The 17,027-nt window shown below is 43.2% G+C and overlaps 1 protein-coding gene across 9 annotated transcripts in view; it reads left to right on the top strand.

The window, feature by feature from the left end:
* ARVCF (ARVCF delta catenin family member) overlaps positions 1-17,027 on the top strand; it is a 245,730-nt gene that overhangs the window by 187,269 nt on the left and 41,434 nt on the right. For 7 of the 9 annotated variants that reach the window (XM_054288896.1, XM_054288897.1, XM_054288900.1 and 4 more), the window contains 4 exons: positions 7,435-7,552; positions 8,806-8,977; positions 11,249-11,266; positions 15,671-15,742. In XM_054288896.1, coding sequence (XP_054144871.1) covers positions 7,435-7,552; positions 8,806-8,977; positions 11,249-11,266; positions 15,671-15,742 — 380 coding nt within the window. The remainder of the gene's footprint in view (positions 1-7,434; positions 7,553-8,805; positions 8,978-11,248; positions 11,267-15,670; positions 15,743-17,027) is intronic. The other 2 variants (XM_054288901.1, XM_054288898.1) reach the window with 1 other exon arrangement.

The following is a 17,027-nucleotide window of genomic DNA, read 5'->3' as shown; positions in this document are numbered from 1 at the left end:
TGATAATAGTATGGGGTGACAGTCACCTAATATTTGTCCTGTGTGCACTCATACACTGGAGGCAGCCTTCATCTCCAGCTGACTGAGGTAAGAAGGTGCTGAAGTGCAAATCTGTGACCTGGAAGTGCTGCCTAGTGCAGAGCAGGAGCTGAGGCTCAGGTGACGCTGCTGCGGTGCTGCCGGATGAGCTGCCCTTGGTGTCAGGGGAGCTTTGCTCACTGAGGCATGGCACAACAGAGAGGGTAGAAACTAAAGGCTGGCACCTGAAAACTCACATTTCTGTCTTTTTTATCAGCAGCAAATTTGCATTCGTACAGAGCCCTCCTCAGCAGCTACACTTCTCCCCAACTCCAAAAAGGGTTCTGTGACAAAGTCATTTGTTTGACATTTTCTCTCTCTGTGTATTCTCCTATCCTAGTTGAAGTAGTCCTTTCCTATGCTTTGCAGGGCAGTTATTTAACCAGGATCATCTGGAGAGGACTCCTCCCAAAGGTTAATGCTTCTCTGTGCCACCCAGGGGAGCTGAGGGCAGATGCTGCCATCTCTGTCCCCCACTCGCCCGCAGTGCTGAGGCTGCTGTGCTCGTGTTGTGTTCAGAGTGGGTGCAGCCTGTGGGAGATTGATGCTCCAGGTACTGGAGCTAATGATTCTGTCAGTCTTCTGGTGTGCAGCAGGTGCCTTTGAAGTGGACTTTGAGAGAAGGAATAGTTCCAGAAAAGAGATAAAAACAGAACCAAAATTTGCCTGTGAATCTTCACTTTGGAGGCAGCAAGTAGTGCGAAAAGGGAGAAGCTTATCTGCCCAACCCAGACTGGAAAAAATCAACTCAAATTAAAAACCCACACAAAAGAGAGGAGTGAGCAAAGGCAGTTTCTTAATTAGCTTACTGATACTGTGCAGGATCACAGCATATGGCTGTCCTGGGGCTTATATGATGTGCAGAGCATTTAATTCGTGGTAGTAAGGAGATGTTAGGGTTCCTCCTGACAGTTCCTGATGTTTAGCTTGTAATATAAATAAATTATGCATAGATTTTAGCAGCAGAGACATAACCTAGTTACATGCAATCTTAATGCTTTACAATCATATCTTGAGGTATAAATTTAAAGTTGTGCATTTGCTTACTGCCTTTTGTCATTACTTAGAAATGAACCTAGATCTCTCTTCCCTTGGCTGTCAGGAAAGGGAATCTACAAAAATGTCTGTTGCTGTGGTGGGGTGAAGAACAGGACTGCAGCAAAACTCCCTGCAGGCGTTCTAATGGGTGTAGTCTGCTGTGGAAGGCTTGTGAGCCCTGATCCTTTGTTAGATTAGTACCACCTCCTTTCCGTATTTTTGAGATTCTTTGTCATGGCAGCAAGCATGTGTGCTAAAGCAAGCAGAGTCCCTTGGCCTTTCCTCCAGGAAGAGACCTGAATGTCTTGGAAGCTGAGTAGCTGCTGGGCATCGTGGAATTCTCGTGCAGTGCATTTCTGCATCGTTTTGCATTACAGGAGAGCAAGCCAAGGCCCTCCAAGTAGGTCATGCAGGAGGTAACCAGTCAGCATTTTACTGAAAAGGCATTACAAGGTGTTTTGGGTATAGAATGCCACAGAAAACAAGGTACAGATGTTGAGTCCATCCTTTGTTTAACTGTATTCTTGAGCCCCAGCCTGTTTGAGAGCTCCTGTAGGCAGAGCAGACAGGGATATGAGGTGTGACAGGGGGCCCTGTAGATCTCTTGCTCTGTGCCACTGCTGCTGGAGCACAGACTGTGCTCATTAAACCCTTTTTCAGGGGTGGTTTTTGCTGTGTTCTCTCAAGCATTTGGTCAACTAAACAAAAACAACCACTTTATTTAAACAGGTGGAAGGGTTTGCATGCAAAGAAGCTGGGGCTGCTCTGCTGCTTCTCTCTTGGGTGTAACTGGTCAGTGAATGCTGCAGTGGAGCAGCAGTGTCCAGTGGGATCCCAGGGCTGAACAATCCCTCCCCAGCTGCTCCCTACCTAAATCAGCATCAGTAGAGTTCCTCTGGCTTTCTCTGCATTTCATTTGGACTTTGGCTTCTTTCTGCTTGCTTTACCATATTTTCTGCTTGATTTCTGATTGAGCTCTCTGCTGCCAAACTGCACTGTGCTGTGCAGGACCCTCTGACCAGAGCTGCCTAGATCAGGCTATCTTTGTGGCACAGGCAGCTTCTTTCTTTTTCCCTCTTGTTTTCATAACAATGAACTTTTAATACCAATTAAACTTTCTGGTACTTGATGTGAACTGAAGTATGGAATCCATTCAATTTCTGCATGAAATGATGGAATGATTTTTAAATATTGTATATTCCTCCTTTGAGACATAGCAGGCCTAGAAATACACTTGGAAATAGAGTTCATTTACTACAACTATTATTGATCCATTCCTTTGGCTGGCATCCAAATAAAAATTTCTTTATTGTGAAGCAGTTTGTGGGTGTGGAAGGGTGCTTGTATAGGAAGTGTTCTGCCTGCCAGAGTAGGGGGACAGAACAACTGATATATTTTAAACTAGACTTGTGAGAAGCTCTTTTATCAGCTGAAGTATGCAAAACTCAGTGTCTGGACAGCAAAGGCTCAGTGATGGTGCTGGTCAGGGTCCAGCAAGGGAGTGGAAAGAGCTCGTCACTGTCACTGTTTCAGCTTCAGCTCTCAGCTGTGGTTCTTCCAGGGAAAGGTGGAAGTGTTACTAGGAGAGTGTCTTAAAATTTCCAGTTCAACTTCCTATTTATAGAAAAAGCAAAGTCTCCAAACTGTTGTCTTCATTCCCAGCTAGATCTCTAAACAAAGTGCTTTTTACGCCTGAACTGAAGCAGGAGGGTAACTGCTCAGTGGCACTCCAGCCTTGGCTTCATCTGCAGCACTGTGGGGTAGCAGCTGATGGTGCTCTCCAGCCAAGTGGCAGACAAAACAGCCCTGGAAATACTGGATTTAATTTTCAGAGCTGAAGGTGTCTTTGCCTTTTTTTTCAAATTTCTCTTCATCATTAAAAAGAAAACAATCCAAAAGCTCTGCACATCTCCACAACTCTGTCTGTTGGATTGTTAGGGAGAGCACAGAGGGGGCACTACCACATGATTGCATTGAAAGAGTGCAAATTAAGTACCCTGAACTTAATTACTTTTAAGTCTTTTCTCTTGAAGATAATTGTGGTGTGTGGCACAGACAGTAGTAACAGCTCACCTCTCCTAGGGGGTGAATGCCAGCTCTGTTCTGCAGATGTAGATGTAGCATTCAGAATTGCATATTATTAAGCCAGGTCTTTGGTGACAATGATAACCTTATCTAAGGTGTGAACAGATTGCTCAGCACACTTGCCCCCATTCTCTGAAATCTTTAATAGCAACAGACTACATTCCTAACCTGATGAGTTTCTGTGCTTATAGGTATTTACTTTTATTTAACATTTATTTAGTGCTTCTTTGTTTTATTGTTTTGAGGGTTTTTTTCCCCAGGGAGAGCATATATTGCAACATCCTTACAAATTCTCTTTCACTACTCCTGGCCACAGTCTGGACTCCAAGAATTTGAGGAAAAATCCAGATTGATATTTCTAACTAAAGGCTGGAGATTTAAAATCTCTGGGATGAGATTTGTGCTTTACTGTTTTATGTAAAATCAGTCATCCAGTTGGTTTCTTTCCTATGTACCTGGAGTCACATGGGCAGTAATTCTGTGGTTTGTTTCTAGAATTGTTCTTCAGACTGTGTATATTTACAGGAAGCACACTGAAGGTTCCTATGACCCTTTGCATTGTGACATAAGAAAGACACTTCTGGTTTTAAAATACATTTGTCATTTAACAGACTCTTGGAAAAGTACTGAGAAGCAGGAAAGTCAGGGAAAGCAGCAGAGACCTTCCTGGGGATGAAGAGACAGGGCAAGTGTGCAGAGCACTGGGGATGAATGGCAGGTCTCATTTGTCACTGGTTTGTGTAAAAATAGTTTGAGTAGTCCCCCCTCACCATTCCCACCTTCTCAATAGGCAATCAGCTTTATTTTCATTTGTAACAGGATATTGGCCCATCAGTGCCTCAAAAGCCCTGCAGAGTTGTTCAAACTTCAAGAAGTAGCTTTGACTTCTGTCTACAGAGGTTCTTGATATTAATTTGCCCCAGCAAGCAAGTCAGTGAGATCATTTGTTTAATTGCAATATCAGAAGATATCTGGCCATTCCAGGTCTTGCATGGCAGCTTGTCTCCTAAGTAACAGAGTTAGCAGCACCTCAGCTGGGGTCTCAGCTGCCTTTCTCTTTGGTGTCTTGTGTGAAACACTCCATCCACTGAAGAATTACTTCTGGTGTATAGCAGTACTTGTCTAATGTGTAGAAAAGTTAAATGAAAAGAAAAGCTCTCTCCTTTCTCCAAGTCTGGATGCCATATGTTACATATCTCCATTGCAGGAGTTTCTGGCCTGGGTGAGGCTCTGCATTCCTTCTGTGGAGTGTTGCCCTGTGTAAAGGGACTGCAAATCCTCTTTAACTGCTGGAATCAGTCATGTTTGTTGATTTCCATCACTTTTGGAAGAAGGGTGCTCAGAAACCTTGCTTTGAAAGCTTCCTTTGGACAATGGTTTGATTACATCTTTCATTCCATCACATTTAACAGATACAAGATGCAGAACAGTCCCAGTGCAGATGTGAAATGGGAAGAGATTTTTCCTGACTCCTGTCAGTGGAGTGTGCTATCAGGTTGATTATTCCATGGCAGTTTCTGTCTTTTTTCATGACCAGTGCCAGCAGTAGCTCCCCTGTCCATGTCATCCCTTTTGTTTTTATGCTCCAGCACCTCCTGAAGACCAAAGATGAGTTTGACCAATGGCTGCCACGTGATGCTTTTCAAGGAGGTGGATGGTGGAGTCTTAAAGTCATGGCCTGGCATTTTCCTGGGTTGCGTGGACTTGTGAAGGCGTCTTTGGATCATGGAAACCAAACCTGGCAGCTTCTCATGGCCTGTTCAGATGAGAACTTTGTCAAAGCACACTGTCATTGCTTTCATAGGGCCCACCTTAATTTAGAGCTTAGAGATTGTGGCATGGATCTGAAATGCAAATATTTCCTTGGGGTTTGGGAGCTCCTCACTGCCTTTTGCAGTGTTGGAGCAGCAGAAGAGCAGTCTCATGATGCAGGTGCTGAACTCCCTGGGCTTTGTCTGTCTGAGATCTGCCTGGACTGCTGGGACAGGAGTGGGAGCTGAGCTCTCACTGGGTCAGACAAGGCAATGGGGTTTGTTCTTCCAAGGCAGATAAATCCCAAGGGCTGCAGGAAGCTCATTACCCAAGGAGGGAGGACTAACAAAATCCCAAGAGTTGTGTATTTATAGAGCAGATGTTTCTGCATGAGATGCTTATAAGGATACATTTTGTGATGTGCTAGTTAAAACATTAAATCTGCAAAGTTTGATGTCTGGATAACTTAGTCAAAGCATTAATTAGCTATTAACTTGATCCTGCAGAGTTTTCATGCTTATTTATGTGCGATAGATGTGGGAATTTTTTCTCAAGGCATTAATTTTCAGTAAATTCTTCTAAAGTTGAAGAGACAGGGATATCAGCAGGTCATACTCTTACTTATACAGTATTATAATATTTTTTCAATCATAATGTTATCAATGTCTACCTTGGTATTAACCCCAGTACAGATCAAGAAGTAAGAAAGCAGGATACACAATACTGTGATGCTGTTCATAACCAAAGTGTAAAACAAATGTGGTGCAAGTGTGATAGCACAAATCAAGCAGAGAAAAATCTCTTCTGAATTGGCCATAGGGCAAGGAAGGTGAGAAGGTTGAGCTGTTCTGCCTTTAGTCTGACAGTGTTGCTTTTGAATTCTAACACTGTGAGACTTAATGAGGGAATAAAAAATGTGATACACAGCTCCAGATAAGACCATTTATAGTGCATTTCTGTCACCCTGAAGCTTAACAAGTAGTGTTCCACATTAATAGATGTGCTTGAAGGTGGAGCTGCTATCATTTATTGTTATAACTCCTGAAAGGTATCTCAGAGAATTTGAATTCTAATTTCATTTTCATAAAGACATAGCATTAAAATTCACATTTGTGTTTTTGATACAAAAGGATAAGTACAACTGGAGATGGGAAAACAGCAGTAGGATTCTCTTCCATCTATCCTGTGGAATCGTTTTAATACCCACTTTACCTGCCTTCTATCATCCACTGCTAGAGGTGAAGCTGTGTTAGGATTTGAGAAAAGAATTTGTTTATCTGTGCATTTCATTTGTTTTCCTAATTGAAAGTTAATGTGCTATTACAATAACCAGCTCGCAATTAAGTGCCTTCAGATTTTGAGAGGTCTCTGAGAAAAGGTGAATTTTCTTAGTTTCTAATTAACACAGCAGCCTGCCCAGATGACCGGGACATGGGAGGGGACCGTGATTGATTTGTTAATTACTTGGAGATTGGCAGTCCCTCTAGTTAAAAGCAAAAACTGACTGCAGAATCCTGATAACAGAAGGTAATGATGGTGTCCTGAGCTTTTGAGAGGTAACCTTACATAGCTTTGTGGGATTCAAAGACCTGAAAGTTGAAAGGTTGTCTGTGTTATTGTTGGAATTACTGTGTTTCAGCTTTGTGAAGAGCTTCCATACAGGTTTGGTCAGTGAGCACGATTAAGAATAATTTTGTCACTTCATTTTCCCCCTAAAGAATAGGGGGGGTTGGGGGAAGGCAGCATTTGGAAAATTGACTTGAATTTTATTTATTTTTTGGGAAATGGCAGATTGATGCTTCATGCAAGGCTGGGGTATCAGTTTGTGCTCACTGGATGAGTTCAGGCCAAGTTCAAAGATTCCCCTCTGACAGTTTCTGCAGTCATTGATAAGTGTAACTTTAACAACTCCAAGTAGCCTTCCACTCTGTCTTGCTTGTTCTACCTGTGCCATTCTCTTGTGCAGAGTTTTGAGAAATTCAAAGCCATATAAACTGTTGTCCTTTCCTTGACTGACCCCGACTTTGTAATGAATCTGCTGCACACAGCTTTTTCACTCTCTGTGGCCATGATACTGCTGGGCAATCTTGTGACTTAGTATGTTTTTCCTAAGGTGGTGAAAGTACCTTTCAGTTTGGAACTGCTGGTTTTGAGATTAAATTTTTGGTTTGCATGCTGTTTGCTCTGCAGACTCCAGCCTGGTTTAAGGTGAGTCCCTGGGCTCACCAGCGAAGCAGAGAAGGTGTTTGTAGGTACCTCTGGGATTGTGTTCCCCTTTTTGTTCAGGCTCAGAGAGTTGCAGGTGTGTATTGCCCACACTTTACTGAGCTTTAATAGGTTTGTCAGTCCACTTGGCCTCCTAATTTTTCATCCAAAATGATGAGTTCTTAATAATTGTAGTATAAATCAATGCACCTTTAACTTTACAGTGAAGAACTTTATAGTGAAGGTTACAGGGCTAAATTTTCTTTCTCCTGTCAGGAATGTAAGTTCAGATGGAGCAGAAGCACGCAGAAGACTGAGAGAGTGTGATGGCCTGGTGGATGCCCTCCTGCATGCTCTGCAGTCTGCAGTTGGCAAGAAGGACACGGACAATAAGGTGAATTTGAGTTTTAAAACATAGTGGATGTTGGTATCAGTTTATGCTGAAGTGTTGCACTGGGATCCAACTTCTGTTTGCTGGTATCAGAAGAGGATTATGCTTGCCTCAGAAAATAGAGTAATTGTCCTCCTCTCATGGCTGGTATCCGTGGTAGTGCTGATGGGGTATCAGCAGGATGCTGCTGTGCTTCCCTCTATGGCTGATGAGGGGAGCAAGGGCTGGTTGCTGGGAGAGGTGAGGAGACTGGTCCTTTATTGTCAGTGACATTATTGCTATTGTTCTGCATTGCTTAATTGGCATTTATAAGTGCAGTCTCCAAATCAGAATTGAGTCCCATTTGCACAAAGCAGCAAATGAGTCAGTTCTCATTTTAAAGACTTTATTCAGCACCATCTCTGAAGACTGAAGTGCTTAGACTTTTAAGAAATGTCTTCAGACCTGCAGCACTTTCACTGTGGCTTTTTTTTTTGGTGCAGATTTTATTAATCTGTTTTTATCATCTCATCCCATGGCACTTAAAAGTGTATTTATATGCATGAGGAATATCATAACTTTAACCTGTTTAAAAAAAGAGCATGCTATTTCTTTATAACACCAGAAGGTTTGTAAAGCATCGTTATTTTATTCTGTGTCTCACCATGTGATGACATGAACAAGGGGGTTACAAAGCCCTGTTACTTAATCAGGTAATTTTGGAAGTGGATTTTGTAACCACCTGGTGGTTTCCATTGCAACCTCCAGAGCACTGCTCTTGTCAGAACCCGATGTGCTGTGGATTAGCTATTACTACAGGACGACGTGTGTTCCCATTGAAATCCTCACAAGGCCTAGGTTCTGACCCAGAGAAAATTTAATAAAATGGGCCCCTTGGAGATTGTAAATGTTGGAAGAACGAGAGAGAGACTTGGATTAAAATAAGATCCTTATATGATCATTTTCTGCTGTGTGTTTGATCTTTTGGTGAATTGTATTCTTTATGTAAGATCAAGTGGTATTTTTGATTAGAGAGTTTTCATTTTGAATGGATACTATTTGTAAAGCGCTTCACTTTTGGAAAAATAGAACAGGCTTTAGAAGAAGAATGAACTTTAATTTAAGGGTCTTGACTAAATCTTCCTTGAGAGCTACATGGTTTTCCTGGGACAGGTAGCCTTCTTTTTTCAATTTCCCCAAACCCTCCTCTGTACAGTACAATGGTTTGCAGGTAAGAGGGTGCAATATTTCATATAACATAAATTTCTTTGTCACAGTCTGTGGAGAACTGTGTGTGCATCATGCGGAACCTTTCCTATCATGTCCACAAAGAGGTCCCTGGAGCTGATAAGTACCAAGAACTAGATGCTGGTCAGACTACAGGCACAGGAGGCTCCCAGAAGAAGAAGAAAGATGATGCTGGTTGTTTTGGTGGAAAAAAAGCTAAAGGTATGTGTTGCAAAAACTCAGAACTAGAAATGAATTTGGGGGTAATGTTGCTGTGCAGTCCTGCTCTTGCAAGCACATTCGTCGTGCTCATTTAGGATGATGCAGTTTGTGGAGTGTTTGCAGTGTCCTGGCATGTGTTTATCTCCTATGTTGCATCACAATTGAATGTTTGGGATTCTTTTTTCCACGGTGCTGTAATTTTGTTTGGCTTTAAACAGGAATGCTGCATGCTGACAGATGACATTGTGCTGTTGGAAAAAGGTGGATGTGCTCTGCCTCTCCTCTGCATTGCTGTGTTCTTGCACCTGTCACATCTCTGCTCAGTCCCCTTGCCTGGCTGTGTAGCACGTGTGCCCTTCTCAGGAAGCCAGGCCAGCATGGACCCATCCACCCATCCTTGTGCATGGCACTCCTGCCTGTACATCTTCCATGCCTCCAGACTCTCATACTTGAAAACAAACTAAAAGGCTCCCCTCCCACTCAACCAAAACATACAACCTCCCAATTCAGTCACAATTTCAGTGATTTAAATTGCAAACACGATTTTGTAGCTTTTAATTGTCAGTCACTCTTAGACCTGTTCTCTCCTCTGGGGCATGAGTGTTGCAAATGAGTTTCATTATGAGAGGATTTATAGTCCCAGTAACCCCCCTTCAATGTTTCCTTTACAAGGAGGCACTCAAGTTATATCCGTTTTCTTTGTTGTTTTAGAGAAATTACTATTCTAGACTGAATTCTGTTTCCTTTCTTAGAGAAATGACTATTCAGATGAATTCAGAGATAATTAATTCCATTTCTGTCTAGGCTTCATTCTCCTCATTCATGTGTACACATATCCTGCCTTATTATTTGTACCCAGGTACCAGGAAGGGTTTTGCCCCTAAAGAGCTGATATGGAGTTGTTTGAACTTGATGGACTCTGTGCTGCACATTACTCTTTGATCTGATCTGCACAAGTTATTAAATATTACGTGTTTCCATATGTGTTAGGGAAGTCATCCCAGTGTGAACTTGCTTTTGCAGACTAGTCTGTCATCAACTACATTTAAACTGTTTGAAATAAAAAATTAATGGGAATCTTCTAAAGACTGGGGGAAAAACTAAAGAAGTAATTCTGCCTGCCTGGCCAGCCTGTTCTCACAGGGAGTGACTGAACCTGCAGTGTGATCCCCTTTGGAAGCCTTGCATGTGTGCTGACTCGAGCCTGTTCCTGCCACCTGCAGTCCGTGGTGTTGCTTTGCTTGGGAGCAGCACAGTCCATGGAAACACTTTCAGGCACTAAAGCTCTGAGTGGCCTGTGGGAGGAGGGTGTTGTGCTGAGGGAGAATTGTCCTCCACCCCTTGATGGCAGTGACAGGAGCACTCTCAGGTGTGTGTCCCATGCCAGCTTTCTGCCTGGGCCCACCTAGAGATTCCTCTCGTGGGGCTGTGCTCCCAGGTACTTTCTGTTCATCAGCTGAAGCACCAGGTCACATCTTTGTGGGCAAATCAGTCTCAAAATCATCTGATTCTGGGGGTGAGCCTGTGGATTGCAGCAAGCAGTGCAGGCACTCAGTGGCAGCTTGGGTTTGGCTCTGTGTGTTTGGCAGGAAATGACAATACATTTTAATGGCTATTTCCACCTTTTTGCAGTGCTCTTTTGAAAGTGTGCTGCTCCCTAGAGGGAAATCAGCTGGTGATAATACTGAGCTCACAGCTCGTAGGATGTAGATCGAAAGAATAGAGGGTCTCAGATGACTGTTGTGCTTCAAAAATATAAGTTAAAATCCATTCATAAATGTGCTTTTAAATCATAAAGAGAAGCTCCCTTGTCTCACTGTTAAATTTATGTGGATACTGGTCTGAACCTACTTTAATTTTCTCAGTCTAGAACTTCAAAATCAATCTGTTCTCTCCTTTCTTGTTCACTTAATCTTGCAGTGTTTCCATGTTTATTTTATTTTATTTCATGGTCATTGATCACAGCATTTCAAACACCTCTGCAAAGGGCTAGTCATCCTTCTGTCCCCTCAATTCTGTAATAAAAAGAGAAAGAAAAGGGGGGAAAAAAAAAAAAAGCTGTGCAAAGAAAGATTGGGGTTTTTTAGCAGGAACAATAGGGAGTACATGAAATACCTTGGTTTGGTTTTTTAATTGATGAAATTTCTGTAGTCTTGTATTACTCAGGTTTTGAACCTGTTCTGTGAAATTCTGCCTCTTTATGACTGTTCCTTTGTATTTTCTTCATCCTGTAAATTTTTGTTTTCCTTTTGCTGCTTTTCTGGTAATTAGAGGAGTGGTTCAATCAAGGTGAGTCTGCAATACTTTCTTTTCATCATCACCATAACATGCTTTGTTCGGCTTTCACATGCAAGGCTAAGAGCTGAGATCAAGGTCTTGTTCAGCCACCTCCTCCTGCTCCCCCAGCACAACCTCCTGTTCATTTCAGCAGACATGGAAAAATCCTCTGAGGGAGCTTTTGCAGTTTGGTCTTTCCATACCACAAATGGAAAATACAAGGATTTCTTCATTTTTGGTCTAAGTGCAGTAGGGGAATTGCTGTGGACTGTCCTGCTGAGGCCAGGAGAGCAGGAACACCCAGGTGTGGGTTGTGTCCCCAGCCCTGTCAGATGGAAGGCTCTGCTGGCTGCTCTGGGGGGTGGAAGGAGCTGTGAGCTGCAGCAGCTTGGGTGTGTGTTCTCAGGGGTGCTTGGTACTTCTGCTTGGGCACGTGCCTGGGCTGCTGCAGCTCTGTGACTGGCACACACAGGAGCTGGAGGAAGCTGCCCCAGCACCTGTCTCAGGGGATGGGCTTCAGTTTCTCATCCCAGCAAGTAAAACTGCACCTGGAAGACACAAGTCTGAGGCTAAAGCTGCCCTTAGCTGAGAAGTTGACAGGCTTGTGGGTGCCTGGGAGACTCTGTCACTGAGACCAGTTTGGGGATGAAGGTAGGGGCATTTCCAGGTTGTGACTCTTGCTTCAGATCATGGATTCTGGAGAATTGGACCAAAGGAGAAATGTTGGGAAAGGAAAAAAACCCATCAACCAAAATCTAATTGCTCCACCCAACAAATGGTGCTCTGCAGAACACTGATTTTTGGACTGTGAGTGGTGAGGCTGTGGAGAATGGACTTGTTGGCAGGACAGAGCTCAGCCCTTGGTTTCTGTCACTCCTTTGTGGCCAGCACAGTGGCTGTATTACTGAACACCAGGGAGGATAAGGTGAGATTGTTGTAAAGAAGCACTTTGCCTTAAATGCTTATTTCAACCAGAAAGAAAGCATTTGGCAATTAATCCTTCAGCAGAAATGGTCTGGCTGCACCATGGTTTGATTATATGGTAAAGCAAAGCAACATTTGAGGAAGATCAACAACAACATTAGTGGTTAATAATGCTGGGTCATACTTCAGAGTCTGTGCTGGGTTTCTGACAGATGGAAAATGCTGAAGGTCATGTTTTGGTTGTTTCTTACATAATGAAAAGTAGCAAGGGGGAAGAGGGGAAGAATTTTAATCCCTCCATTTCAGAGACTGTAAATTGCATCTTGCACAAGCAAGTCTCATGTCAGGCAGTTTTCCCAAACCAGAGTGCTGTGCCAGTCCTACAGCCAGGTCTCATAAAACTGGCCTGTCAGCAGGCATATTCAAAACTGTCTCTTGGCAAAGTTTGGAGCTATGCTTCTCATCCAGCACTGGCTTTCTCTGACACACCTCAGGCTGGAAAACCTGGAGACTCTGGATATGGGTGGAAATTGAAATGTACCGAAAAACAGATCTTAAACTTCTCTGCTACTGCAAGTGTAGTTTGTGCTGTGGTTTCAGCATCCCTGTAGTGCACAACCTGACTGTGAAGATCCAGGCAGTGGTGTGCTCCCTGCAAATCCCAGCCACCTGGGTTGTGTGTGTGTTCACATCCCTGTTGTGAACAAATGCACAGGCTCGAGGGACAGAGCAGGGTGTTCAGAGCTACAGGATCTTGCAGTGATGCTGATTTTTTGTGTTATCAGGGATGCAGGAGGATAGCTGAGAAGGTTTTAGTCAGTAGACTCTTGAATTGCTACTTGGTCACCTTTTTAGAAACTCCCCAGTATTTGTGAAAATCAAACGGGAAAAATAGCTGCTGGGCCTCAGATTGAAACCTCTGCTTTCTGGATGGATTTGGTTTGGAGTGTTCTTGCAGCTTGCTCACCTTGTCTCTATAGTAAAGCCCTGGAAATGTAGGTGCTTGGGGTATTTCCAAACACAATCCATTTGATTAAGTAAGTAATTTGTAGAGCTGAAATCCCCTTGGTCAGAGTTGTGTGTTCTGTACTGCTGCCATTGGCAAGCAGCTGGCAGCTTTTCTCTGAACAGACGGGCTTTGGCCTGCGAGGTGGGAGTTCCTTACAGGGCTGAGGTGCAAAGCAGCAGAGGCTCCTCCAAACCAGCCAGTGTTTGCTGTCTGCCCAGAAATGGAGAGACAGCAACTGAGGAGCCCAGAGCACAGGTGGAGGGTGCTGTCTTTATGAAAGATGGGTCAGTAAATAGGCAGCTGCTTTGGCATTCCCAGCTCAAAAGTAGCAGCCAACACTGCACTCCTGGATGATTCCTTCTTAACAAGTTGTGCACAAACACAGTGCTTACTAAACACTGCCACTGGGAAGAAGGGAGCTCTTACTGTGCCATTTCAGTTCTGCAGTGCTGATAGAACTGCCAAACCAACCTTTAAATTACAGAGGGAACTTTTGAAATGAGTAGTTGTGTCAAATGAGGTCTGGCTCTCTGAGAACATGTTCTGAGGTTTAAACTATCTAATGGCAGAGACATGAAATTTGGGGTCATGTGAAAAAACAGTTTGTCCTACTCGTAGATAAGATGGAGTCACATTTATGGGTCTGCTTTAAGTCTGTAATAATCTTTCCTACACTGACTTCCTTCCTTGAATGCTTTTTTCCTTTTAATTCCCTCTGCCCTGCTTTTTCCTGTCAATGCCCTAAGAGTCAGCAAGGGTTTGCAGCCAGTAACTGGGTTCAGCTGCCATCAAGAAGTGCAAAGTCTTTTGGTGATGGACAGCACTTCTTTCTGGTATGTGATTTCCCAAGCAATGTGTTGCTCCTTTCACAGAGCAAAAAAATGATGGAAGGCTGTGAAGTGCCACCGATTCCTGTCCCCTCCTTTTGAAAAGATACCTTTCAAGGAGTGCTGTGGTACCTGGCTGCATGACCTTTGGCAGCTTAGATGGGCTTTTACATACTTCAGTTAAGGAAATTACTTCAGATCAGCAGAACTTCTAGGTGCATGTTTTGTTATGCACAACAGTTGGAAGTTGGCTGATATTCTGTGTTGGTATTTCAGAAGACAAGGGTGTGAGTCCATCCCCTCCCAAAGAAAGGGCGAGGATGGAACACTACCTTGAATCCCTCTTAATGTTACTCCTAAATATTCATAATGGTATTTAAAAGCTCTAATTCTTCTCTGTGTGGTACTGAGTATTTTTATCCTTTTGTCAAGAGGAAAGGTAGAGTGACCCATTGAATTTATTGTGCATGTACCAGCTCCCTGCTGTAACAAGGCAGGGACTGGCCTTTCCCATCTTGTAACCTCTTGGCAGACAAGACTCAGACTAATCTCCCCATTACATTTTCAAGGACCATTTTTCTGTTTGCTTTTAAGCAGCCTGACTGGTGGAGCTTCCAGCCCTTTCTGTAAAACCTCCATTACCAGCCTGGTAATCCCTGTGCAGAAGCCACTTCTGGCAGCCTCAGTTGGGTTGTCTGAATTCATCCTGTTGCACCTGCCTTCCCTTCTCTGGAGGGAGAGGGAGTAAATAACTTGAGTTTTTCCCTCTCAGAATAATTTGGGAAAGCTAAATTGTACACTGCTGTGATCAGAAGCCATGCAGATTCTTGCACTGCCTTCCAAATCTCTCTCTCTGCTGCCAGTATTCCTCTGATGGCAAGGTTCCTGCTTGTCCCACAGCATCCATGTGGGCTTACCCAAGGCAGTGTGTCTCCTTGGGGGCATGGAAACTAACCCTTCCCTCCCCATGTATTTACATAACCTTGAATTTTCAAACTGACTGAAAGTGCAGGTTTTGTTCTGCTCTATGTAAAGGTTGTATAAATTAAAGCTGATGTAATAGTTTGACACTGTTTCTTAGCAAAAGTATGGAATTATTTCCATTAGCTTCTAATAAATAGCAAAAATGACACTTTGTCGGTTGAAGGGCAATTCAAGGTTAAGTTGTTGGCTGCTGTCTGTACAATATATTAAATCTAGGTCTTCCTGCCTCATTGTTGCATTGAGAATAGAGGCTGCAAAGCAAAGCTGTTGTTTTTCTGCTCTGCTGCTGAGTTTTTGCTTGAGCTAAGCTTCAGGTCTCTGAAAACAAGAAGTAAACACTGGGCTTCTGAGGGAGGGGCACAGCTTTGCCAAGAAGGGAAATGGCACAATTTTCCATGGTTTAAAACACTCCTAAGACTCTCTGAAACATTAGTGCTAAGCATGTTTGCAGATCAACCTGAAAGCAGCATGGGTGTTTGTCCCTAAGTTTACTCATGCTAAAACCACAACTGTGCAGCTGGGCTGCCAGTCAGATACACACAATTATGGGTAGCAGTCTGTGATTTATATTCTGGGTCTGTATCTTCTCCCATCTTGTAGTTGCACATGACAGTAACTTACCTGTCAGTATACTGACAATCTTCTCCATCTGTTGTCTTCTTTTTTGCACAGGAAAGAAGAATGGAGATTTGGACAGGAATTTTGATACACTTGATTTGCCTAAGCGGTCTGAAGCAGCGAAAGGTAATGCTAATGTTTGTGCTTTTGGAAATAACAAGTAGCTTGGGAGCTGGAGACTCTTAAAGGGGCTTAAGACATGAGCATATCAGGCTGATCTCTTTCTTTTGTAGCCAGTTAATTGAGATAATGGATATATCTCTGCATGCTGTTATCTAGTCCTGAATACTGGATATGAATTTTTATCTAAGACTGCTGAATTGGTGGAATCTTGTAGAAGCCTGTCTGATTTGGCGTTAGGTGATTGTAACTCCAGAGAGGGGTGAGTGCAGGCTCTCCTCCTCTACAGCTCCCTTTGCAGCCCACCTGCACCACACCTGACTGTAAGGAGCTCTGAAATGCACTCTGTGGGAGTGCTTGGCACTAACTCTCTCTTCCCAGGTATCTCTGTCATTCTTCAGCGTTCTTTGGAATTGGGTGACAGCAGGGATTGGGGATTTTTGTCTTTACTGATAGTCAGTCTTCCCTGAACACAGTGTTCCTCCCTGCCTGAAGTGAGCAGTACTTGTGGTTTTCTAAAATCTGGGAGGTTCACAGAAAAATTCTTCTGCATTGTGCTTTTGTATTTTGTATTTTTGTATTCCACCTCTGGCAGAGGTGGAATCTTTTGCAATCTGCATTCCCTTCTTGCATGCATGGTACTTTTTTTAATTGGAGATTAGGAGGTGATTTGGGATTTTATCAGAATTCTTAGAGCATTGGATGGTGTTTCGAGACTTGCACAGGTTTTGATTTGAAGTGTGTGCAATGTCTCTGCAAAGATCCAGCCATTGTCATGGCAACTGCTGCCGTGCCACCCTGTCAGCCTCACCTTAACGAGCTCTGAATACCCAGAACTACCTGAGTATCCTCAGAAGAAAAATTTTAAACTCTTCCTGCATCATGTAGGGAATTTTGGGGAGTGTGAAGAGGCAACCTGACTCAGTGAAGAGATCCACAGACTTGGGATACCTGAATTGTGCTCTTTTGATGGCCTTGGTCCAGTCCACTTATTTGTGCTTCAATTTCCTGCTGTTAACTGAGAGCAACAACAGAGGCCGTGTCTGAGATCCTTAGAGATGTGCTGGTAGTCAGTAATGGTGTAATAATTATACATACATAGTGCTGTACTCAGATTCACAGTGAAACTCTGATTGATGATATGCAAACTAATCCCAAGATGTAGATAAATCTAATCTATTTATAGATACCCTTTATAGTGGATGCAGTTTCTAGTCTCATGTCTAAACACTGATTTTCATTTGGTGCATTATTGCACAAGATCCTCTGTATCTTATGAAATAATGCAAGA

This window comes from Melozone crissalis, unplaced genomic scaffold (genome assembly GCF_028551555.1).
Source record: "Melozone crissalis strain CALT ecotype California unplaced genomic scaffold, PUWL_Pcris_2 ptg000063l_1, whole genome shotgun sequence".
Classification (NCBI taxonomy): domain Eukaryota; kingdom Metazoa; phylum Chordata; class Aves; order Passeriformes; family Passerellidae; genus Melozone; species Melozone crissalis.
Note: the sequence above shows the minus strand (reverse complement) of the source record. Positions and strands in the feature narration are given on the sequence as shown.